The following is a 24,675-nucleotide window of genomic DNA, read 5'->3' on the forward strand; positions in this document are numbered from 1 at the left end:
GAAGTGATATCAACTGGAACTATTTGAAATGAACAAATGAAATGTGTCCACAAATCAACTATTAAATGTGAATGTTTATTTCTGTCATATGAAAAAAGTAACATCTACACAATGAATGCTTATCTGTCTTAACAGACATTTTAGGCATTTTCAATCTTTAAACTAGTCAGCTTTGGTCATTCTGAAGAGATGGACTTCTACAGTATGTAAAGAAATACATTGTAATCCTGTTCAAGTTTTTGGTTTCTTGCTGGAACCCGTTCCCAGAAGCCATTGCTGGAGAGACCCGGTCGGCTTGGTCTGCTTCTCTGCTGCAAGTTTTCCTTCAGGTCCTTTAGCTGTAGTCTCTTCATCAGGATTCTTCCTCTTAGTTGGCGAGGCAGTTTTCAGCCAGCTCATCATCATTTTGCTGCTGGCTGTTGGTTGAACGGTCTAGACAGGGCAGAAGGTGGAAGGTCAGTATTTAAATCAACAGGAATATCTATTAAGATATGATGCATATAAGTACAACTCCAATGACACTGACATTTTGTCAAATTAAGCAAAAATGTGAAAATATTTCATTTTGTGTATTAGGGTACAGGACAAAACAATTTGAATGATGATTTCCATCACTGAATCCTATTACATAATTTGAGATGTGGAAATGACACTGGTGGGATTTTTCAGATTTTTTTTTACAAAATTGACTATGTATATGTTTGCTATAGTTAGAGGACAAATTAACCAACGCATACCTCAGGTCTTTAGTGACCTGGGATGTCATTCACTACCCCCCTCCTCATTCATTTTCATTTTTTTTTTTAAGTTAGACATCAATCTTCTTAGTATTCCTCAATCAATTTATTATAAACAATTAAACAAGAAAAAAAAAACTATAAAAGAATGCCTGTTTTCCCATTCATTTTAAAAATTGTATAGGGTCGCTAATGACCCGAGGTGTGTAACAGTGTGGTATATTTTTTTCTGCACTACAATAATTGAATCTTTGACGACTGAATAAGTGCAATTCACCTTTATACCACAAGATGGCAATGTCTGATACACAATGATGAAGTGACGTTTCACTCATAGTTGCCGCATGGAGAAAACAAAAGAATAGGAAGTATCATCAGCAAAACTTGAAATGGCTCACTGATTTACTGCAGAGTACTGAATGCAGTCAAATATCAGTGTTACTGTCACTTGATGGTGGATATGGTGAAGAAGCCGTCAGCAATCAAAATATAAATTTTGAAGATGTTGAAAATTATAGATTTAAGTATATATTTGAGATCGCAAATATGAGCCAGATGCTGAATGTATTGGAAAATGAGCTCTGACAAGGACAGTGATGATGGTGTAAAACATCTGTTCAAACTGAACCCTTCCAAGCTCTGAAAGGTAACAAAATATGCTTTATTTTATTCTTCTGTAATTGTTACTCTAATATCAGGAGAGTTTTATATTATCGCCACAGGTAGAGATTAATCCGTGTCAGAAATAGATCCTGGTCGCTAAAGACCCGAATATGAAATAATGATTGGTGAAACATTCATGCATTTAAGGGTTAAATAAATTGTGTAAAAAGTGTTGTTTTTTTAAAAAAAACATTCACCTTCTTAACCGTGGGGTCTACAGGCTGCAGACACTCTGGGGAGTTGTTGCGGGAATTGTTGACCAGTGACGAGACGGGGTGAAAGGTCAGAGAGGACTTTGGCTGAAGTAATTTCATGGCTTCCAGTGACTTCACTTCTCCAAAGTCCAACCACCGTCTTACTTCATCCTCTCCGTCCAGCAAAGCCGGCATCCTGTTACAAAACCCATTAAGTCAAGGTTAATTTCACTCATTACAATAAAGCGTACGACACTGTTTTTATGTCACGTGAAAAGAGTCATCATATTTATGTTCTCAACCTGTCATGGATGCTTTGTAGATTTGGAGAGGCGTCTACAGTAATAACAGTGTAAGTGTACAGCACTTCTCCACCACCAGGAGGAGTCCAGGAGTCAAAGAGCCCTGCTATTGTCAGCAGTCGCCACCCGGTCCAGTCACTGTCATCTTGATCACTCTGTAGACAAGTGGAGGAATAAACAGATGTGCATAGATGTGCAAGATGTGCATCTTTCCTGTAGCTCAAACAGTAGAGCGTTAGCGCTTGCAACGCCAAGGTCATGGGTTCGATTCCCAGGGAAAGCAAGAACTGATAAGAATGTAAATGTGTGCCTTGACATGCAATGTAAGTCGCTTTGGATAAAAGTGTCTGCCAAATGCATAAATGTAAATGGCATAAGCGAACAAATGATATTCTTATGACTGTCAAACTTGGGCTAACCTCGCCCTGGTCCAAACTTTGGTCACATTTCGGTTCCTGTGTGCTTTGTGGACTGGGCACTTGTCCTCCTTGGCTTTGTGGGAAATATATGAAGAAAGGCTGTTTCTCTTTCTCCAGTCGCCTCCATTCATAGAAGCCGTCAGCTAGAATGACACAGCGCTGGCCTTTCAAAAGAGGATCCTGTACAATACATTTCCAGCAACAAGTCATTTGTCTGTCCACAGCATATTAGAGGATATTTGATGTTTCATAATAGAGTGCAACAGTGCTTTTTAGAAGCCTTGGTTCTGGAAGTATTTTTCCCCATACATTTTTCCTATTTTTTCTTATGCTCACCAAGACCGCACTTATTTGATCAAAAAATCCAGTAAAACAGTAATATTGTGAAATATTATTACAATTTAAAATAATTCATTTCTGTTGTAATATATCGTAAAATGTAATCTATCCCTGTGATGCAATCTTTTTGTAACATTACAAAAGTATTTACTGTAACTTTTGATAAATTGAATGTGTCCTTGTTAAATTATAATAATTTATTTCAAAGAAAAAAAGGAAAAATCTTACTGACCTCAAACACTTTTGAACAGTATTTACATATATACAAAGAAGAGCATAGGGAGACTGACTCAATTACATCATTATTGAGGGTGAGTAAATCATGGCTTAATTTTCATTTTTGGGTGAACTATCCCTTTAACAACATTGTAGCTCACAATAGTTCTGTATTAAATGGTTTATAAGTTACTGTTCAAAATCAGGTATCCTATAGATAAAATCTATTAGATGTTTTTCTTTAGGAACATCACTGTTACACTCTATTATGCAGAGTTGAATTTTGGACCAATAACATTTCACTGTGGGCGGGGCTTCACTGCTAATATAGAATAAAAAAGGATGTCTAATGTACCTTATAAGACTTCTTTCCTAGCAAGCTCTCACTGCGACAGTTAGAGGTGTTGTACTGCATCTTATTGGGGTCATTCTCTTTGAACCATGCTGGGACGAGACCCCAGCGCATCGCTGCCAGCACACACTCATCTACAGGAGCATCCTATGGAAAGTGGTTTATTTAAGAGTTGTCCTTCAGCAACAAAAGTTGTGTGTACATGTTTTGACAAATTGACATGCCTTGTTGAAGTGTCTGTTGGACAGCAGCACAGGACTGAAGGACTGAGGACTCTTGTTGTATGAGGGCCGGTATTTGTCGGTGTCTCCATCCTTCCACCGGGGCCGGTGTCGTTGTCCTGTTCGGTCTCGATACCGAGAGGCACGACTGAGCTCATCCGGCGCAAGAGTGCAAGCCGTTCTCCCGCACATCCTGGGGTGTGCCAAACCTGTGTGACATCACCACACATTAGATGGTACATTTACTTAATGCCTTAAACAAAATAACAGTGGTGTTTGGCATTACTTAGTTAAAAAGAATACAAACAGTAAAAGCAACTCATATTAAAAGATGAAACGAGAAACAAATATTTTGTTTGATTATATATATATATATATATATATATATATATATATATATATATATATATATATATATATATAAAATCTTTATCCACAAAGGTAAATGGGCATCACAGAAAAACCTACTTTTTACTCGTTTTAAAATACCTGATAAAATAATAATTTACAATGCACAACACATATGCTATTAGTTTATCAGAATACTGATATACCCTTACATATACATTTTTTTCGTTTATTATTATCTCAGTGTTTTATTTTATTCGTTTAGTTTGGTTCGTTTCTAAAAACTGTAGCAAAATGTAATTCACGGTTTCTTTTACGTCATGACGTAAAACGTCATCGCGCGGTTTCTAACGTCCCAGGAAGGAATCGTCTCTTGTCTTGGATATGAAAGTTGCTTACTTCTCTTCTAAATCTCGGTTACTTTTAGCTCACCCAATGATTCGCGGCTCATTACAAATCGGGCAAATATCGACTAACGCTCGTACATATTTCAGTCCAAATCACAGACTGTAAAAAAAATGGTTCAACATTTCATTTAGAAGATCCGACTCACAAGAACGATTCGTTCGTGAAGCAGTAACGTTAGCTGTCAGGCCGTTCAAACTGCAGTAGCATCACCGTTAGCTCATTTTACTCTAAAAATGCGTACTTTAAATCCTTAAACAGTTGCACACCGTTTAATTTGACCTCAATACTTCACCTCAAAGCTTTTTTTTAATATGTGATTCGGCTAGACTGCTAGCAGTAGTTACATGCAACGGTTTCTGTACACCCAGAGTTTGCCGTCTTCATAAACTGGCAAACACGATACAGATGCATTTACAAATAATAGACACTACTAACATAAGGTAAAGTACATTCTCACCAGTCAAGAAGAAGTCCTTATTTTGAGGTAAAGAATGTAAAAGCAGAAAGAGCAACGATGTGGATGCTCACAAGTGTGTAAACCATAGACTGTAAGGTGTAAACACGAAATAGCGCCCTCTATCAGGACAACCGGTCATAACACTTCAAATCAATGCTTTGCATACAGAATCGGTTATACGAACGAACGGTAGTCTAATAATTAACAAAACATTTGTTTTTATTTTCAAACACACACATACATGCAACAGCAATATTTAGAAGTAGTTTATAAAATGTCAGATACACACGACTAAATTCAACATGAACTGAAATAAATGACAACATAAGCATGAATTTACAAACGCTGATATTTCCAATTACAATACCTTTATACAAGCTTTATTTCCTTTTACTCATATAAAAACTCAAAAATAACGAGTTCTTTCTCTATCCAATGTAGTAACAAAATACTATCAACACTATGACAACAGATTTAAAGAGATAGTTCAACCAAAAATGACAATTCTGTCATCTTTTACTCATTCCAAAACCTGTATGACTTTATTTCTTCTGTGGAACACAAAAGAATATATCTTGAGGAATGTCTCAGTGTTTGTGTCCATACAGTGAAAGTCAATTGTCACCAAAACGTTTTGGTTAACAACATTCTTCAAAATATCTTCCTTTATGTTCCAAAGAGGAAAGAAAGTCATACAGGTTTAGAACGACATGAGGGTGAGTAAATGACGACAGAATGTGATTTTTGGGAGAACTGTCGCTATCACAATATCAAACCATTCTGGTAATTAGTTGCATTTGGAACTGTACAGAAAGACAAAAAAATAAATGGTAAACTCAAGCTGCCATACTTCTGGCAAGTCAGTGGCACTTGAAACCCATAGTGTCAAACACCTGTATTTATCACAACTAGCCATGTCAGGTCTTATTTTGGATAGAGAGTAGTCATGTATAATGAACAATTATATTAAATGTTCATTTACGTGTTCTTCAAGTTGTCTGAATGAAGTGTCCATAGCCAACAAATATATGAATGAAAACACATCACATTTTTAGCTGCCGGTCATATTTATCCATCTAAGAGTTTGAGAATACTTTCTCTCTCTTTTAAAGCTTTCCACGCCTGATCTTTCTCTTTTTTTGTTGGAGTGCGTTTCTTTTGCCTGGCTGCCATGATGCGACGGAAGGCCTCCATGACCTCGTTATCAGCCACGCGAACCCGCTGTCGAAGCTCCTGTTTTCGCATCTCTTCCCGTGCCAACCTGCATGAACAGGATGAAAAGAGAAATGTGACATTCCTGAAAAATCACATTAAGCCTATGCATATGGGGAAAAAATAATACCACAAGATATTTCTAGTTAAAATTCTCTAAAAATACACAGCTGGCTGCTTCAATACTTGTCATCTGACTAAAACTATGGAAAAGAAAATCACAACTTGTCACATCAGACTGCTCCCTCTAACTCTTTGAAAGATTACGGGCTTATTTTCATGAGCCAGATTTCATCTTGTGCTGACGGCAGTCTTGGTCTGGATCTGAAGCTCTTTGGGTGAGACTCACTTGAGCAGCTCCTGCTTGCGTGAGCGGTTGTGGGCAGTCAGAGCTTTGAGCTCAGCCTGTCTTTTCTGCAGCTCAGCCAGCACCTCGTCTTCAGATTCTCCTCCGACACCTTGCCTCTCATCAGAGTCCAGCAGCCCCTGAGACACCAGCTCCTCTCTTATACGAGCCTCCAGAGAGCGTGTGTGAGGCACACTGGGGAAAACAGAATGAGAAAATATTCTGTGAACTTAATTATTGTGCACGTTATTATTACTTATACCATGGTCTGGGTGAATACTCGATTCTGATTGGCTGCAGGGTGTCCATTAAAAAGTGATAGAGGACACCTAGTAAAGGAGTTCTGGTGAAACTGACTGTTTACCGTTCGAAATTAATAAATAAATGCGCTGGCTACATCAGCTGTGAGTAACCATAGCAACAGGCAGTAAACTGAAGGGTTCTACGAGCTGAGCGGACTATAAATATCTCCGGTTGCTAAATAAGCCGTCAGGCGTAACCAGGGAAACCAAGTTATTGTTTGTAAAAACTTTAGATTTCGATTGTAAAACTAACTAAAATATAAACTAATGTTTTAAAAATGTGTTATTTGGCAAGTGACCATGGTATAAGCGGGTTAGCGCCCTTCGAGGTGTCCATTGTCAGGTATTAATGGACTTCGGTGGAAGTTCACGCCTCGCAGTCGTTCATTAATACTTGACAATGGAGGTTGGGCATTAACCCTTACAGAGAAAAAAAATAAAAAATTCTTTTCAGAATCTTTCATCAAAATGTAATTGCTTTCTCTGCCTCTGAAACAACTTTCAGTTTTGGATGATGTCACCCAGGCCATGGAAGCAATTGAATAATCTTAACCAATAGCTAAATAGCTTGTTATCCCGTTCATGTCCACTCTTCACCATCCGATCAATTCCCAGATCCACAGTTTTTTCCCGTCAACGAATGATGAATGTCAAAGTCAATGAAAAAATACGACTGGTTGGCTGAGCAACTAGTTAACTAATCGATCTTAACTGGCCCTATGTAATTATACTGGTTCACCCGATTGGACACGTCTCTGTTTGCATAAGATGTGTTCCTGTATTCACATACAATTCGACAGAGGACAACAAAATGTCAGAACGAGAGTCAAGAGTTAAAACAACTGTTCAAAAGTTTCGGGTCAGTTAGCAAAGACATTAAATTGCATAAAAAGTGACAGTAATAACATTTATTTACATTTTTAATGTTATTTTTGTTTTTACCTGAAGGCTTTACCCTGGCTGCGAGGTGAGGTACCGGCCCCATCATCCTTCCCTGGAATGTCTGGAATAGGGGAATCCTCCATAGGAGATATGATGTTTTCCTACATGCATGAAAAGGATATAACTGAAATAAACCACTGATATAAACTGAGCTGTAACAAATCTGACTAAATGTTGCACAATGTAATGACTTATTTTAGCAAATGATGAGTCACTGACCTCAACAAGCGCTTGCAGAAGCCGCTGAGTGAGAGGGCCAAAGGGACAGCCGTCGTCAGGAGGTTCATGCTGAGTCTCTGATTTCTTCAGTAGGGCGTCCACATCTACACAAACCAGAATAGTCGAGGATAAAAGAAACTGATGCAAAAAATGCAAACGGAATCAGGATACATCTTTAATGACACGGTTACCTTTAGCATCCAGTTCAGAAAGAGGACCCATTATGCTTTTTTTCTTGTCATTGGCTCTGGCTCCCTCTCTTTGCTCCTCTAACAGGTCCTCTTGAGCCCAGCGTTGGGAATAATGCTTTCCGAGAGCTGGGATCTGCAAGAAAAAACAACAGTCAGGGCTCAGAAGTGAACAATCAACACAAAATCCATTTAACAGGCTCTGAATACAGAATCGGCTGAAGGAAAAGAAAAAGAAAGCTGCAATAATGCAGAGCAAGAACTGGATTCTAAAAGATCTTTACCTTGTAGTACTCAGCTTCATCTTCAGGGGGTTTGAGCAGCTCATCCAGAACTCTGATCTCTTCATTTGTGATATCTGCACAGTAAGGCTCCACTGAGGCCCAGAATCTGTTTTACACACATAAAAAAACACTTGTTTGGTTCCTTTTGTTGTTGTTTTTTAAATGATTTTGAACGAGTCTCTTATGCTCAACAAGGCTAAATGTATTTGAGCAAAAATACAGTACAACAGTAATATTGTGAAATGTTATTACAATTTAAATTAACTTTTTTTCTATTTTAATATATTTTAAAATGTAATTCATTCCTGTTATGGAAAAGCAAAATTTTCAGCATCATTACTCCAGTCTTCAGTGTCACGTGATCCTTCAGAAATCATTCTGATATGCTGATTTGATGCTCAAGAAACACTTATTATTATTATCAATGTTGATAACAGTTGTGCTTCTTATTAATAATGTTTCTCTTTAATATTTCTTTAATATATATATATATTTGTGGAAACCATGATTTTTTTCAGGGTTCTTTAATAAATAGAAAGTAGGGATGCCCAATATATCGGCCATCATATCGGTATCGGCCGATATATGTTCATTTTTAATGTTATTGTTATTGGCCCAATAAGAAAATGTGGCCGAAATATAAAAGATGACATACAATAAATTATTTCCTTTGGCTGAGAAGTTTCAGTTGCGTACTGTTCACCATGATGGTTTTGAATTGCTTGAAATATGATTGCAGTGTGCAGTGTGCAGCACAAGTCTGTCATATAGGCTACACAAAATTATCATGAGAACATTATAATTGTGTGCTTGGGACATGGCTTTTAATGGAGAGTCTTTTGTTTTTGTTATCAGGCTTTCAATAATTATAAAAAATCCGGAAGTATACAGTCAAACCAAAAATTATTCAGACACCAGATATAATTTTTTATATTTTTTTACTAGTGGGTGCAGGACACAATAGTTAATTTATGTAAGTGAGGATAGCAAAATAAAGTAAACTGTTACATATTATACCCAAAAATTCTTCATACAGTAAATTGTATAAAAATTTGAGACCAAATATTATTAAGACGCTTTGACCTGACCAAGTTTTGCTTAAGTGTTTTTTCTTTAATTGCTAATGCGACCTTTTTACACCTCAGACTGAACAAAATCAAGCATTGCTTGGTAATTGGTCGACCTAAATTGGCATTATCTAATTGTGTACTTAAATTTAACAGCTGACAGCTATTCAGCCTAATTCATTTGTGAGACAGTCTAACAGAAGGATGGCCAAAACCGGTGAAATATCAACTGATTTGATAACTCTGAGTTGTCATATTTTATTACCATTTTCTAAACTATAGCGAATAAACTGTGATAATGTGAGAAATGTTGAAGGTGTCTGAATACATTTTGGTTTGCCTGTATTTATTGGCGAATATATCAGTTATAAGCTATTGGTTATCGATATTGACCAAAATTGTCATATTGGCGCATCCCTAATAGAAAGTTCAAATGAACAGCATTGATTTGGGAGAGAAATCTTTTAAACATCATAAATGTCTTTACTGTCACTTTTGATCAATTTAATACATCCTTCCTGAATTCAAGTTTAGGCTTGCATTTGTGTTTAAATAATTAAATAAAAATCTTTAACTGGATACTGATAATACTAATAACTACTAATATTTCTCCTTTGAAATCAATAAAGCATGAAATGAGAAAGAATTGATATTTGATTTAATTTCATACCTAGCGTTTATGTCGGCAAAAATCTGATCTGTATCCTAAATCTATCAACAAACCTGTTGGGAGCATCATTTTTAGGATTGCGGGGTATATCTTGGGGGTCCACTTCAAATTCAAAGTCCTGGACCTTGGTCTGTATGTTCTTAGACTTCGGTCTACCAGGCCCAGGTCCGGGACCATGACTTCCTTTTCCATCAAGCTTCTGTTTTTTGGGCTTGGAATGGCGAGAAGAGGCTGCGAGATCTGGATCCTTCCCTAATTTCAGAAATCTTTTGTCCCCTTTTTTGTCCTGCCAGTCTGTAAGAATCTGTTTCAGAGAAAAAAACATAAACAACTTTAGACATGGGCAGTAGGTGTGGAAAAGACAAATAGAAAAACATTACTTTTCACCTGTCTCTGTTCTTCCAGCGCTCTAAGACGTCGGCTCGCAGAGGATAGGAGTGTTTCCAGCTCAAGCTGAAGCGTGTCCAGCTCTTCAATGCCAATGCCGTCATCTTCTGAGCGGCTGAGTACTGCAGTGTAGCGTGGACACACTTTCACATGGTCCACAGGTTTGAAGTCATAGTACTTCAGAGGGGGACAGTCCTTCAGTTCACTCATCTTCTCATTAACAGGAACCTATATCTGATTTTTTTTTTATATAAATAAAGTCAGGGTTGTGCGAGGTATCCAACAGGGTATGATTAATTCCTTATTATTAATGAGGAACACAGGACTGTAAATGATTTTGTTTATGTTGTAAAGGCATGGTTGCTAGTAAACATCTACAAAGAGATAATGCTAGAGATGGGCTGCTGTAGATGTTATTCATAAGGTTTTATCTGTGACAATGCCAATGTTGCACGTATTGCAAACCTGTATTCTCTCTCACACTGTTATGTAATATTGAGCACCACATACATGAGAGCAGTGTGAGATCATGAGCAGCCACTGTAAGCTAACGGCTACATGCTAATTCAACTACATGCTGTTCAAACCACAGAGAACCAATTGTAAGATTTATCAATAAATATTCACATTGCATGCAATGAAAAGCTTATAACGAAAATTTAAATAAATATGTTAAAAGTCAAAACAGGAGGATAACCTGAATTCGTACAAAACATTTATTCATAAAATATAATTGTTTACCTCCGATAAAGGGGCATCCATTACTGACTAAACCATTATCCCAGCACGGGGGAGAACATTCTCCGATTAAATTTTATTTAATTTTATGTGTATTACAGGTACTTTAGTATGATCAACGTGTATTTAATTAACACGTCTAGACCAGTTTTGTGTATCATCTGTAAAATCATCATTCAAGATCAGATAAATACTCAAACTTGACAGTTAACGTCCACAACATTACAGCGCAGGGTATGGAATGGTACATTCCTGACTGAAGCGCGTCCAAGCAGTATAAATAAAGATTATTTCTTTTTAGAGACTCACGTGCTGTTTCAAACCACAAAAGAGAGAATGTATATTTCAGCACAGTAATATTTTTAGACAAACGCCTCTTTGGCTGTAATGTATTTGACCTGTCGCGTTATTTGCCATATAAGGAAGAAAAAGCGAATCAAGGTAAGATTGCTACTGGGCTCGACCGTAAATATAAGAATAGATGTGAAATGCGCATGGGCGTTTTGGTGTTTTTATCATTTTCGCTTAATTTCACCTTTTCTTAAAATAGAAAATATAACAACTTGTATTTGAATGAAAATGCATTTGATCATCCACCATTCACTCGTATACATTCAAATCATGAGCGCATGATAATTTAACTGATTGCACTTCTAATAGGTATATTACAGAAATGTGAGAACGCAATGGAGGCGTGATTTCTCATCTCTAGGCGTGGCGTGCGGACTTCCGTCTTCCTCCACAGACCTCATATAAAATGGTAAGAGATTTACATTTCTAGAAAGTTGCTTCCATTGTTTTTATTATACCGCTAGCAGTCAAATGACCTAATAAACAGCATACCCGTAAAGTAATTGCTCGCGATCACAGCAGTGTTTTGTTGGTTTATTTGATCGAGTGATGTTAGTCTGTCTTGGTTTATGCTAGCTGGCTAACGTCAGTGATTTTGCAGGCAAAGACTCTTTTTGGCAGAATCAAAACATTACATGATGCACGTTTTGCTCACATTTCACTGTATAGATACAATATTTAATAAATGACACGTGTTGAATTTATTCAGACCAACCAATCTTGTTAAAAAGTGATTTTAGGCAGATGAATGACTCTTTAGCACCTAAATGATTGACTCGAGCTCAATGGAATGACCAAGACCAAACCAGCTCTTCCACCCACAGACAATCATATTTCTGTGTGCCATGAAATCGAAATGGACAGTTCTTGTTTTTTTGAGGAATATTTCAGTATTTGTTAAATGATATATCCGTGCACATCATTGTTATTTATTTTTTTAATTAATGTGCACTCGTAATTTCTAATCAAAATAACTTCCCCTTCCACTTGCAACGTCTTCTCTTCTCTGGTGACGTGTTTACTGGCGCGAGGGCGGGACAACCTGTCAATCACATGATATCAAAGCAATAGCAAACCACAACCATTCCATCTATTCCAATGGACAAAATGAAGTCCTGCCCTACATTTTTTAGCATTTGCCCCACTGTTCCACTCAGATATAGAAGAAAGTAGAGAAGAAAAGACTTATCACAACTTCCGTTTCATGCAGAATTTAATTAAATATTACAATTTTTATATGTAGACAGCGACATTGCGACCCTACCTGAATGCAGTGCGCGCCACTCTTCAAGCAGCCCTGTGTCTGGAGAACTTCTCCTCTCAGGTGGTGGAGCGACACAACAAGCCTGAGGTGGAGGTTAGGTGAGGAAATCACTCATAAACCCCACGTCTTCCCTCTATTTATGATGAGTTTTTAACTGATAAACGTGTGCAATGTATGTCTTTCAATACAGGAGCAGCAAAGAGCTTCTGTTGCAGCCGGTGGTCATAAGCCGCAATGACAAGGAGAAGGTCCTGGTCGAGGGGTCTATAAACTCAGTGAGAGTCAGCATTGCTGTCAAACAGGTATGAAGATGAACCGCTGAAGACGGATGTAGTGATGTAAGTCTTTTTCTTGCCATCATCTTCTAAAGATATTCATGGTCTTCTTAGGCCGATGAGATTGAGAAGATCCTCTGCCATAAATTTATGAGGTTCATGATGATGCGAGCAGAGAACTTCTTCATCCTGCGGAGGAAACCTGTTGAGGTAAGATCTGTTGTGAAGAACAAACAAGGGATAAAGCAATATACAATTTATTAAAGGGTAGCTCTCGCCAAATTGCAACCTAGGCTATTTTTGTTGATCTACCTGAGTCAAACATTCGTGTAAAAGCATAATTAGAATGAAAACGCCACTTTTAAGATTGACCGTATTTTCGTTTTCGGTCAAAATGCCTTTTGAATGGGAGTGCATGGGGCACGACAATGATAGCATCAAAATCGCTATTTTTAAAACACTAAGGAGGCTCGACACAACATGAAACTTTGCTTGAAGTATCACCAGGGGCTCTACACATGAACTCAAGCACTGACAACATTGTTTGTGTACACAAAGTTTACTAAAAAGAAAGGTTTTGTACGACTCACTTTATCAGTTAGTGTTTCCGGAGATCGATTCGTGTAAAAGTACACGAATGTTTGACTCGGGTAGATTATCAAAAATAGCCTTGGTTGCAATTTGGCGAGAGTTACCCTTAAAACCAAACATGCATATCATGCAAGTCTTTTTGATGGAGTCATGTAGGACTTTGGAACAAATGCTGTATAATGTAGCTTCACATCAGGCTATTTTTGTAAATTATGGAATATTTTTTGAAATGCTACATAATGTGTAAGTGAAGCAAGTAAACTGATATTACCATGTTTTCTGATTTCCTCTTTTGTGCATTTCAGGGCTATGACATCAGCTTCCTCATCACCAACTTCCACACAGAACAGATGTATAAACACAAGCTGGTGGACTTTGTCATCCATTTCATGGAGGAGATCGACAAAGAGATCAGCGAGATGAAGCTGTCGGTCAACGCTCGGGCCCGAATTGTCGCAGAGGAATTCCTCAAGAACGTATGTTTGAGATGTTGCATGTATATCTTTTAACAGACATATTTAGAAGAACAGAAAGTCATTTTTAATTTGAATCTTTTTCTATATATTTGTTTCTGTTCTAGTTCTGAGGATGCTTGTCTACATTCCTGATACCCTTCAGAGATTGGTGTTGCTTTGGTTCCTGCAGACAAAAACATTCAAAGTTTTTAAAATCTCCTCAGAGCAAAGGGAAAAGAGTTTATTAGTTAGCATCCAAGCAAGAAGATCTACAGGAACAACTGGCCAGTCCTGCAGCACTATATGCATTCCCCTTTGCCTTCTGTTCAAGGTGCTCCTTGTGCCCATGGATATTAACAATTGTACATTTAGTCAAGAATTTATAACTCGTTTTCTGATGTTAGAAAAAAAAAGAAAACACACAGTCAAGGCAGGTCCTTAAAAGTATTACCTGTAATTAATATTGATGGGCACAGGAATCTTGTTGTTGGACTGTAGTTTTTTTTTTTTCTTCTGTTGTCTTTTATATACATGTACTCATGTGCTTAATTTTTGTTACAAAGAAAGAAAATAATCAATTTAATGTTAAAAAGAGATCATGAGGGGGAAAAAAAATAAGAAAAAATGTTGGCACAGATATAAAACTCCAATAAGATAACTACAAAAAAAACTGCGTAAAACAAACTAAATTTCAATAAAAATATATTGTGCTTTCTGTACCTCTTTGGATTTATTTCTAAATTGCCTTCTTCTTTTTCTTGCTCATTTTTTCAAATTGCACTTTATCGTGTAGTTATTACTCCTCTTGTGATTGTGCTCTCAATCCACTTCTATTAATTGATCTTTCTGCAGTTTTTGTTAGTTCTTATTTATCGGGTTTTTTCTTATACAATGCCATCTGAGACATGTATTGAGCCAAGTTATTACATTGCTAGGTCAATTGTGTTACTCATGCATTCTGTGCTTAAAATTTGATGAGAATCGTAAAGCTAGAATGAGTACGGAAGTGGATATTGATCCTCAAATGCTTAAAAATCAATACAGAAGTCCTTTTGTGATCTATCATTTTGAGCATGATTGGTAACAATGGATTGTCCAGTCAATTAATTGTAATCTGACTGTGATAATAGCTTGTTATTATGTTAATTGCTCTTGTGAGGACACAATAACAACAGGATCAAATTGATTTGCAAGAAATATGAAACAAAGCAGCCTGGCTTGATGAATCGAATGAATGTTAGGCAGAGAATTATTTTGTGGTTAGTAGGGTTCACTGTTTTATTGAAACCTTTAAAAGATAGCAACTGTTAGACTACAGTAAAGTAATCAAGCAATCCTAAGCCACTCCAACATTTCGATACTTTTTTTCTTTGCTGCAGTGCTGTTTTTATTGAACAAAAGTGCATTTTTCATGGATTGTTGTGGAAATTATAGCCAAGGCTGTAAATGCATTGTGACTGTGTGATGGCACCAGTGTTGTGCAAGTTACTTCCAAACTATAATACATTATACATTACTTGTTACTGTTATTTAAATGTAATTCTTTACCTTACAATATTACTGTCTCAGAATTGTAATGCGTTACATTACTCGTGTATTACTTTTGAGTTACTTTCACCAAAATAACTACAGAAGTAGAACTTAACATTCTAAAATGACTAGGGCTGTAAAGATACTTGATATGAAACCGCGACACTCAGATCCACAAACCTGTGTCACGGTGCGCGGTGTGAGAAGGCAGAACTTCCCCTTCCAATTCCCAGATCCTTCCCGTCCAGATCCAAAGCTACCACATCTTTAAATTACTATTAGTATTATTTGAAATTAACATTATAAAATATGGACCTACACCACAAAACTAGTTGAGAATAAATTCTTTAAAATTGAGCAATTCCAGCGTGGACCTGACATTTGCTGTAAAAAAAAAAAAAATTCTCAGAAAATGCATTTAATACCAATATATTGAAACGACTGTTTATATATCCATAGGCTATCCCTTAATAAAGGAGACCAGATATTAGAAAAATATCAATCTACACACATGCATTTTATATTTAATATGAGGGAAATAGACGTGTGCATGCGTGACACAAAAAAAAATCTTTAACTTTTAGGTAGCAAAATATTTTTTAGTAATTCTGTGAATTACGCTAAGCAAACCAAAATTAATACTACCCACCGGATGAAGAAGGGTTGGCTCTCCACAGAACATAATATATTCATTTTATTTTATTTTATTTTTCATGTTCGCATTTATGAGGAAAAAAACAATGGTCGTGTCAGTTCTCAGTTACGGACGTGAGCGCTCTGAAAGCGGCACTAAAAGACTGCTTTAAAACTTTAACAGAGACCTCAAACAGAAAGCACAAAGCCTTTCTTTAAAGTGAATTTCGTTTTGTATTAATTGTATCTGTGTTTCATCAACCAATTGCTTGGATTTAATAAGAAGTAAATATAGTAGACGAGATAATCAGGGCACGGAGGCGCACGCGCGTGAATTGAAGCGCGTCTCATAAATGAACCGAAACTCAGAGTCTACTTGCCTCACAGTCAGACATGTCCACTCCTGCTAAACCTGACCTACACACGCTTTTACTGGACTATGTCACACAATACAAAGGTACACCAGCAAGAGGGAGATGAATGAAATAAATCGCCATACAAATATATCAGAAGCTGTCATTTAGTCATTATTTACAAACTTGGACACCACACGCGGCTATTGACTGACCACAAACATGTAATAACTTAGGCATTTTTCATTCGTTAATGTTTCGCGGTCTGGCTGTTTTTTCCCCCGTGTTTTTTTTTTTTTTTTTTTTTTGAACAATTACATTTTGGGCTAAAAGTGTGTTGTAACGCAAGCGTTACTGAACATGTACCGAGTAAAATATTACTGAAAATTGATTAGTAATGCCTTACACTACTGCGTTACAGCAAAAATAAGTTACTGTAATACGTTACTTTTGTAACGCGTTACTCCCAACACTGGATGGCACCTTGCAAACATTGAGTCAGAAAGGCCAGTGTTATCAGGGGTATTTGTATTTACAACACCTGCCATCAGCCCTTTGTTCTCAATGGGGACAGGTAGTGAAGTATATATTATTTTTTATCTTAAATGTGCCTGCGTCGTCTGTGTGTATATGCACATAACTATATTTATACTTTAAAGTCTGTAGGGCGGGACTTGATTTTGTCAATTTGTAATTGATCAGGTCGTTGTGGTTTGCTGTAGCTGAGATCTCATGTGATTGACAGGTTGTCCCGCCCTCACGTCAGTATACATGTCATCAGAGAACATAAGAGAAGAGTTGTCACTGCAAAAGGGGGAGGAAGTTATTTGGCGTGTTCAACATTAAGCAGCGCTGCGCAGATTCTGTGCGGGCCTCTAGCCCAGGTGGACATGGGAGGCTGGCGCACAAACAAGGCCGCTAAAGACTGCAGTCTCTAGCATCAGTCGCTATGCACCGTGTGTGAGTGAGGTTTACTTGCATAGCTCTGACTAGCTGGCCTCTGTCGTTACTATGAATAAATCATTTATAATAAATATTGCAATATTCCATAAAAAACAAGAATTGTCTATTTTCATTTTATGGTGACTTTACATATACTGTCGAATCCAGTTTTCCTACTCAGATTGTTTTGTTAGGTCTTTTTACTTTTAAAAGGAACTATGCATTAACAGTATGCAATAAAACACGAATTATTGGTAACTTATTTTTTCCTTTTTGTCTGTTGACATCCCTAGTTTGTATCATCAGCTCCAGTCATGTGATCCACAGCTCAAATCTTATTGGTCGGCGTTCTTTTAGTCGCCGAACGGGAAAAAACAAACAAATCGACACTCGCCGAAGAAAAAAAAGCTTCGCATTCTAGGCGGGAAATTGTTAACGTCGAAATTAAGTGAGTTGCTCCACAGGAATCCATAGTTTCTGTTCTAAATCTTCCCGCCTAATATCCGCGTTTGTTGTGACAGGGCTTGAGTTGTGTGATACTTATTTCCTCTTTTGTGACACAGAGTCACCAGAGAAAGAATCCTGCCAAGAGACTGCGACAGACACAGCAGGATGCCACGTGCTTGTGAGTCACGCACTAACACAGAATATCATTCCATGTTGGTTGACAATATCATGTCTGCACTTATGAAGGTCAAGGGCTGGGTAAATCTGCTCTCATATCAGTGCTAAGGGATTCCAGCTGACCTGTCTATGCAGCTGACCCCACAGCAATTCACACATGGAGGATTAACGTAGGCCTAGTAGGGAGATGCTTTGCAGGTGGTTTCGGTGGGCAGCTTGTTTTTGTTCTTTTGAGTGAATTAAAAGACATTATAGATATCTGGCCATGAAAACACCAAAAAGAAAGAAAGAAGACTTAACTATATATAACTAAAACCCCAACATTCATGCATTCATTCATCTTATATTATTTTATATTTATTTAATAACAACTTAAATATTGTATTTTTTAAATCAATAATATAAAATAAGATTGTATATAAAAATTAAGATTGCTCGTATGAGTACTTGGCCTACTAAAGTTTTTTATTTGGCTTTCATCTTGCATTTACTGGCTGTTATCTGATGTGGTGTTATTATGTGGAAGGTTTATTTGTGTTTCAGCGGTTGGCGAGTAGGCCTATGTGCTGGTCTGAAAGTAGTAATGTTGCGCATTGTGATAGTTTTTCTAAATGCATGGCTCTGGCCAAGGCTTTGTTGTTTGCAAGTCAATACTACATCTCAGGCTTTTGAACGTCATCACCCATCTCATCTCGCTCACATGCCCTTCACTACAGATGCCTTCACGTACATCTATTCTTCTCAGTTATCTTTTGCAGTTCATAAATTGATTTATTTTCCAGCAACTGTGGAAATGTCATCCAAGTGCTGTTTTAGGGAAGGCTGATTTTCCCTTATTGTCAGGGTTATCTTCTCCCAAAATCACGTGTAGATTTATTGTAGCTGTAGTTTGTTTGTGTACAGACCATATTTTGGGGGCAAATTGTACCCGAAGTGTGCTCAACTTGAAAAAAAAAAATAAAGAGTCGGGGTGTGACGATTGGCACGAGATGATACACAATATTGGTTTCACAAGAACGAGATGATATTTTAACACTATTTTTAAGAAATCTTCAATGACAAATTATATGACTGGAATTTTATTTGACCGAAAGTCACAAAATGCAAAACAATGCATGTGCATTTTGGAATGTTTTAACTAATCTAGAGCTGTCATTAATGATTATTTTGGTAATTGGGCGATTATTTGTATGATTAAACGAGTATTCAGATAATTTGTGTGTGGTAATAAAAGTAGACCTAGGTGAACAATAGCCTTTAAATACATAGGCTATATAATAAAAATACATAATAAAAATGAGGAAATACAATAAAGTATCAAAAGAATGTAATCATTTGGTTTTATTGAACGACCCTATTAAAATAGGCCTACATGATGTAATATACATAATATAAACTTAAGTTAACCAACTTATGTACCACCAGATAGCGCCAATGGCCTGGTGATTGTTGTTGTTACACTATACAGCAGATAAAATCATTGTTTAATATTGGCAACATTTAACACAAATGTCCACTTAATCTTTACAGTGACGTCAAAGTCATTAGTAAACATTGCAAGATTGCTATGGATGAACACCAGTTGTTTGAAACGGCTTTGGCCGCTACAATGAACGAGTTAGACTTGGCTTTTTATCTAAAACAGGAACAGAAGACGCTGCTCGAATCGTTTCTTTGCAAGAAGGGCGTTTTTGTTGTTTTGCCGACCGGATACGGTAAGAGTATAATCTACCAGTTAGCTCCGCTGGTAGCTAAGCGTATGGGGTTTATTGTTGTGATTGGTCGTAGTGTTATCCAATTGCGTGCAGTGAGATTTTCAAATGCATGCTTGGTGCCGCCCCTCGAGCTGGCCGATTTTCATTAGTCGACGCCAGACCATTAATCTTTTAGATTTAGGTCTGGATTTCCAGGATACACCATCTAGAGTTTCATGCCAGAACTTTGTATATGTTGTACCTTTAAAAAAAAAAAAAAAAAAAAATCATTTTAATGACGTTTTTGTATGCACACTTTTTAATATTCATTCCCAGTCCACACATAGACCCCAAGGCATTGTTTGCTTTTGTGACTATCTGTATTATATCTGTATATAATACAGTATATTTACTTCATAGAAATTAGTCAGGTTAGTCGCCATATTGAATTTAACACAGATGAAAATGAGGACTTAGTCTTTTTCAGTGGAATGCACTTTAAAACTGTTTAATGGAGTTTTTGTCAACAGAAAGTTCCTCTCCCTGGAAAGACGTTTCGTTGGCTGAATAATCTGGTTTTGTCACGTGCTGGCTTGACTTGATTATCCACAACAATGAGGCATGACGCAGGAGAATGATGAAATAACATTTAATAAACACTAGGAACCAAACAGAGATAGATACCAGCACAAAACTTTAACACAAGACCAAGAACAGATAAAGACTGAGAGTTTAAATACACAAGATAACAAGGGGCCAAATGAAGGACATGTGGTCACGATTAGTTGACATGGTGATAAACAAGGGTAACTATAGAAACTAACAAGATTACAATGGAGACAAGGGAACCAGGAACTAAACCACCAGAGCTGAACACAGGCTCATCAAGACAGAAGAGCATCAAAAAAAGAGTCCTTAAACAGAGACATATTAGGGAATTGTGACAGGTCTGTTGTTAAACAGTATTGAACGCATTAAAATTGTATCCCTCACAGCCTCATTTTCATTCCTGTCAAAAAATAAATATGGAGCTAGCTGCCCTGACTAAGATCCATTTACACTTCCAGACAAAAGTTACATACACATTACTAATCGTTTCTGATTCTAATCTTTTTTTAATTTTTTTACTTTAAATCTAAACTAAAATGAGTATTATTCATTTTATGTAATGGGTGAGTTGAATCAGAAAGTGAAAGAAAACAGAAGTATCAATATGCTCAAGTTCTCAATACTGCAGCTGAAGTACAAACCTCAGACAGCAGAGCGCGCTAACTAACCACAGAGGACAGAGGTGATGCACTGTGGGATAGAAACGCAATACTAGACGTAGCACAGTCATTTTAGCCACTTACCAAATGTTTGTGTACACATTACTGCAATCGTATAATCTGTTATTAAGAGTCTGTCCAGTAGGATTTTTTTTTTCTAACAGTAAATCAGAAAAGAATCATTGCAGTGATTATCATAAAACCATGGCCAGTGGTAATATTTCTTATTATTGAGTGACACACACACACTTTTGTTTTGACTTCCTTTAGGGATTTCTTTGTTCCCACGACTGTCAGCACGTTTTACTAATTCGTTCCCTCTTAAGTAATGTTTGTGCACAATATAATTTGTTCCCTTGTTTTCGTAAATAGTGGCCACGTTGTAGTAATTTGCTCCCTTGTTTCAGTTAAATCAAAACGAGAGAACAAATTAATAAGTCATGGGAATTCATTCTTAATTCGTGGCCACAACTGAACTAAAACGAGATAACAAATAAGTAAATTGTGGCCACGACTTACTGAAATGAGAGAAGGCACAAATTCTTAATTTGTGGTCACAATATGTTTATTTTTGTTCGCATGTCATGTGCGGGGTCCGTATTTGTATGAGTGTGTTGCTATGCCGTTACTAGGGTGTTGCTAAGTGACTGGCCCAATGAACACATCCCATCCCAAAATTATGATATTTATCCCTTCCCTAGATATTGCTCAGGATCCTCCATCAATGTAAATCCACCACCCGTTTTATTGAAAATTGCAAGTTCAGTCTCTTAGAAAAGGATTGCATACCTCAGCAAGTCACACGATTTGAGATGTGCCACAGTTTAATACTTAGATCCAGTTTTGATCCCTAAGTATGAGCAATAGCAATTAGTATTTTCCAGCTGCTTCTTCTACTACTTCCTCCTCAGCCCTTCATAAGAAAACCCACAGATGTCCTTTTTAACAAACAGCACAACTCTCTGACCTGAGCACAGGAAGTGTCCGTCAGGTCAGGACTATGTTCTGTTGCCAGGGGAACAGTTGGAAGTGGGGTTTCCTGTTCCCAGAGAGGGGGGAGAGAAAGAGAGACCCTTTTTGTTGAGTGCTGAGGGTGAAAGAGGGCAGTTGGAAGGAACACTAAGAGCAGGCTCATTTTCTCTTTGTTGTTTGAATGGCTTCTCTAAATCACACTTTACATTAGATGACCCATCATCCCTGGATGCTATCGATCTACTGATGCGCTGATGCGGCCGGCCTTTTATGCCATTATATTGAAAAGGGATTTTTTCCCCCGCCTGTTTTATGCTCAGCCAAGCACAAATAATAAGTCTGATCACTTTGAAAAGCAATAGTAATAACATATAATAATAATAATAATAATAACATCTTCCAACCACAATCTTCCACATGCCACATGATTTGAGGTATCATTCATGTCTGTAGCACAGGTGTGAGCCTCGTTCAATCTCTAACCCTTTCATTTCATTTTTTTCATTTTTTCTTTATTTGAAAGGGGACAGTGTACATTAATCAACATTAAAACAATGTAAATGTACCCGAGTTAGCTCAAAAGTGCTAATTTTCATCGGCACCTAAGTTTCAACCCTAAGTTGATTGCTGGAACAGAAATAGAAATAATTATGACTAGGGGTGCATGATATATTGCATATCATCGATATTATAAATTTATCTTTCATTTATCAATATTACATTTTACCATCATCTAATACTCACTTAAAGATAAATATAATTATTATTTTTTTAATTTGAACAATTTAACAATGTTAAATGTAACATTTAGCTTATATTGAAATAAATATTTTATTATATTTGACCATTTTTTTCATACTGTACATTATAATGTCATGATGCTTAAATTCACTTGTAGCATTTATAAAAAAAAAAAAAAAAATTTATTGATATTTAATTTATTAAGAAAAAATATTATGTAGTTTTAATTTTGGACATTTATTTGCTTATCCGTGTCAGCCAGAATAATATTGGTGCATTCCTAATAATAATTATGATAAATCCGTAAATAATTAAGATTGTGTCTAAATACAATCTACAAACAATAATGTGCTACCAAAAATAGACAATTGCAAATGGCTGCATACTGCGCAAATAATTTGTATTTAAAAAGGTAAAATTATATAATTGATCATTTTATTAAGGCCCTTTAAAGTCACGATGAAATTAAAACTGACATTTCTTATTCTTTTAACAGAATGTAAACATTTCAGAAACAATTTATCTGTGCATGTTTTTATTTATTTTTAAAATCCACATGCACTCGTAATCTTTAATTAAAAAAACGACCACCTCCCCCTTAAAACGACATCTGTTATCTTCTTTACGTTTGTCTTGATGGAGGGTGGGACTAAATATCCTCCACAACTGACTGCAAACTGACATTCAGATCTGCCTCCATTTAGTTAGTAACGCCCAACTTCCTACGATCCAATCAATTCCCATTCCCAACCTACGTTTTTTCTTGTTCGAGAAGCCGTTACACTCGAATATACATCAAAATAGGGAAGAAAAGACAATAACAACTTGTGTTTCATGCCGACTAAAATGTTCAATTTATGTATAATGTGGAAATGTTTGACAGGAGGCTTTAAACAATGTGTCATCTTCAAAGCAGCTAATGACCTAGTGAATTTCATCTCCATATCCCATCATTTTGACTGGCAGTTACTCTGGAGTTATGAGCGATATCTCATTTCACATTACCAATAAAACTCTCCACCAGACACATCCCATCAGCCTGGGCCGAGGAGGAACAATAGTGTGTCGCTGCAAACAAAATCAGACAAAGGAAAAAAAACACACGGCCATAATCTGTGTTTTACCACACTGACTTATTTGTCCCTAATGGATCATTCATTCTCTTAGAAAACTGCATATAGGACACAAAAAATAGACATCATGATGGTGTTCAATCACGCCTTTGATCTCTTCCTAACAGTTCAATCTATTTAAAAAGAAAAACCCCTCCTTTGGTGGGTAAACGACATTAGAAGGGTCTATTTATGAGGATGTCGTCAGCGAGGGTTGGAAGGTGTGTGTGCGTGTAAGTGTATGCGGGTAGGGGGTTGAGGGGGGCTGTGGACTGATTAATTTCAGACAGTCTGATTCATCACAGCCAGTCACCTGATTGCACTTTAAAAAGGTGCTCCTCTCAAGAAGCTATTCAGGCCAAATCCATCTCCCAAGGACAGTCAAATCAGTTCCTCCGCTGCTCCATGTGCTGGTTACAAACTCGCACAAGATGACCTGGAGACTGTATGCTAATAATCCAGCCAAGTCCAAGGGTAATGCAAGTTTCTGCTGCTTTCCTTGTAAATCTTAATATCCGTTGAAACATTGACACTGAAACACATTTCACCAACTGAGATTGTCTTGAGAAAAAGGCATGAATTAAGTTAGACAACAATGAGCATAAAACACGTCTCATTTGTGGCTGAAGGTGTAATAAAAACAGCCTATATCGATCAGTATCCGTGTGTTATGTTGACATCTTTCGACATATTCATCGCTTCTAAAAACAACATTGATGTTTATGATTGGCACTGTGGATGGTTGGTATGTTTTATATAGGAGACCGAGGCTAGTTTTCACACTATTTACTCCAGTAAATATTTACCTGAACACTTAAAATATTGTCTACAAAAAAGTTATTAATTGTTGATGGCCAGT

At 36.9% G+C, this 24,675-nt stretch overlaps 3 protein-coding genes across 6 annotated transcripts; 1 reads left to right on the forward strand and 2 right to left on the reverse strand.

Moving 5' to 3' along the window:
- Positions 1-56: 56 nt before the first annotated feature.
- On the reverse strand, positions 57-4,779 carry hmces (5-hydroxymethylcytosine binding, ES cell specific). Of its 2 annotated transcripts, none has more exons than XR_014604255.1 (7): positions 4,657-4,779; positions 3,447-3,652; positions 3,226-3,369; positions 2,316-2,495; positions 1,897-2,051; positions 1,015-1,790; positions 57-432 (listed from the first exon to the last, which is right to left on the reverse strand). XR_014604255.1 is itself a non-coding variant. In XM_084100606.1 (7 exons), exons 2-7 carry the CDS (start codon positions 3,633-3,635, stop codon positions 232-234), a joined length of 1,062 nt encoding a protein of 353 aa, XP_083956732.1. In that variant the 5' UTR covers positions 3,636-3,652; positions 4,657-4,777; the 3' UTR covers positions 57-231. The 2 variants fall into 2 exon arrangements, 1 of the variants encoding a protein (XP_083956732.1); XM_084100606.1 differs by having other exon boundaries at positions 1,598-1,790; positions 4,657-4,777.
- A 78-nt stretch (positions 4,780-4,857) lies between these two features.
- On the reverse strand, positions 4,858-11,377 carry tada3l (transcriptional adaptor 3-like). Of its 2 annotated transcripts, none has more exons than XM_084100601.1 (9): positions 11,321-11,377; positions 10,274-10,507; positions 9,940-10,190; positions 8,150-8,255; positions 7,869-8,001; positions 7,678-7,781; positions 7,459-7,559; positions 6,218-6,409; positions 4,858-5,917 (listed from the first exon to the last, which is right to left on the reverse strand). In XM_084100601.1, exons 2-9 carry the CDS (start codon positions 10,481-10,483, stop codon positions 5,725-5,727), a joined length of 1,290 nt encoding a protein of 429 aa, XP_083956727.1. In that variant the 5' UTR covers positions 10,484-10,507; positions 11,321-11,377; the 3' UTR covers positions 4,858-5,724. The 2 variants fall into 2 exon arrangements, with proteins under 2 accessions (XP_083956727.1, XP_083956726.1); XM_084100600.1 differs by lacking the exon at positions 11,321-11,377 and adding an exon at positions 11,015-11,148.
- arpc4l (actin related protein 2/3 complex, subunit 4, like) lies at positions 10,455-14,666 on the forward strand. 2 transcript variants are annotated; one of them, XM_084100612.1, is made up of 7 exons: positions 10,455-10,560; positions 11,672-11,771; positions 12,606-12,724; positions 12,817-12,928; positions 13,016-13,111; positions 13,798-13,968; positions 14,073-14,666. In XM_084100612.1, the coding sequence occupies exons 2-7, from the start codon at positions 11,769-11,771 to the stop codon at positions 14,076-14,078; spliced, it is 507 nt and encodes a 168-aa protein (XP_083956738.1). In that variant the 5' UTR covers positions 10,455-10,560; positions 11,672-11,768; the 3' UTR covers positions 14,079-14,666. The 2 variants fall into 2 exon arrangements, with proteins under 2 accessions (XP_083956738.1, XP_083956737.1); XM_084100611.1 differs by lacking the exon at positions 10,455-10,560 and adding an exon at positions 11,265-11,452.
- Positions 14,667-24,675: the final 10,009 nt, after the last annotated feature.

This window comes from Abramis brama (genome assembly GCF_963993115.1).
Source record: "Abramis brama genome assembly, chromosome: 23".
Classification (NCBI taxonomy): domain Eukaryota; kingdom Metazoa; phylum Chordata; class Actinopteri; order Cypriniformes; family Leuciscidae; genus Abramis; species Abramis brama.

Coding starts and splice junctions, on each gene's coding strand:
- tada3l (XM_084100601.1), bottom strand. CDS start 10,483: ATGAGTGAACTGAAGGACTGTCCCCCTCTGAAGTACTATGACTTCAAA. Junction 10,191..10,273: donor CGCTGGAAGAACAGAGACAG/GTGAAAAGTAAT, acceptor TCTCTGAAACAG/ATTCTTACAGACTGGCAGGA. Junction 7,782..7,868: donor TTCTGAACTGGATGCTAAAG/GTAACCGTGTCA, acceptor TGGTTTGTGTAG/ATGTGGACGCCCTACTGAAG.
- hmces (XM_084100606.1), bottom strand. CDS start 3,635: ATGTGCGGGAGAACGGCTTGCACTCTTGCGCCGGATGAGCTCAGTCGT. Junction 3,370..3,446: donor CCAACAGACACTTCAACAAG/GCATGTCAATTT, acceptor CACTTTCCATAG/GATGCTCCTGTAGATGAGTG. Junction 2,496..3,225: donor TAGGAAAGAAGTCTTATAAG/GTACATTAGACA, acceptor TGTATTGTACAG/GATCCTCTTTTGAAAGGCCA.
- arpc4l (XM_084100612.1), top strand. Junction 12,929..13,015: donor TCAGCATTGCTGTCAAACAG/GTATGAAGATGA, acceptor TGGTCTTCTTAG/GCCGATGAGATTGAGAAGAT. Junction 13,112..13,797: donor TGCGGAGGAAACCTGTTGAG/GTAAGATCTGTT, acceptor TGTGCATTTCAG/GGCTATGACATCAGCTTCCT.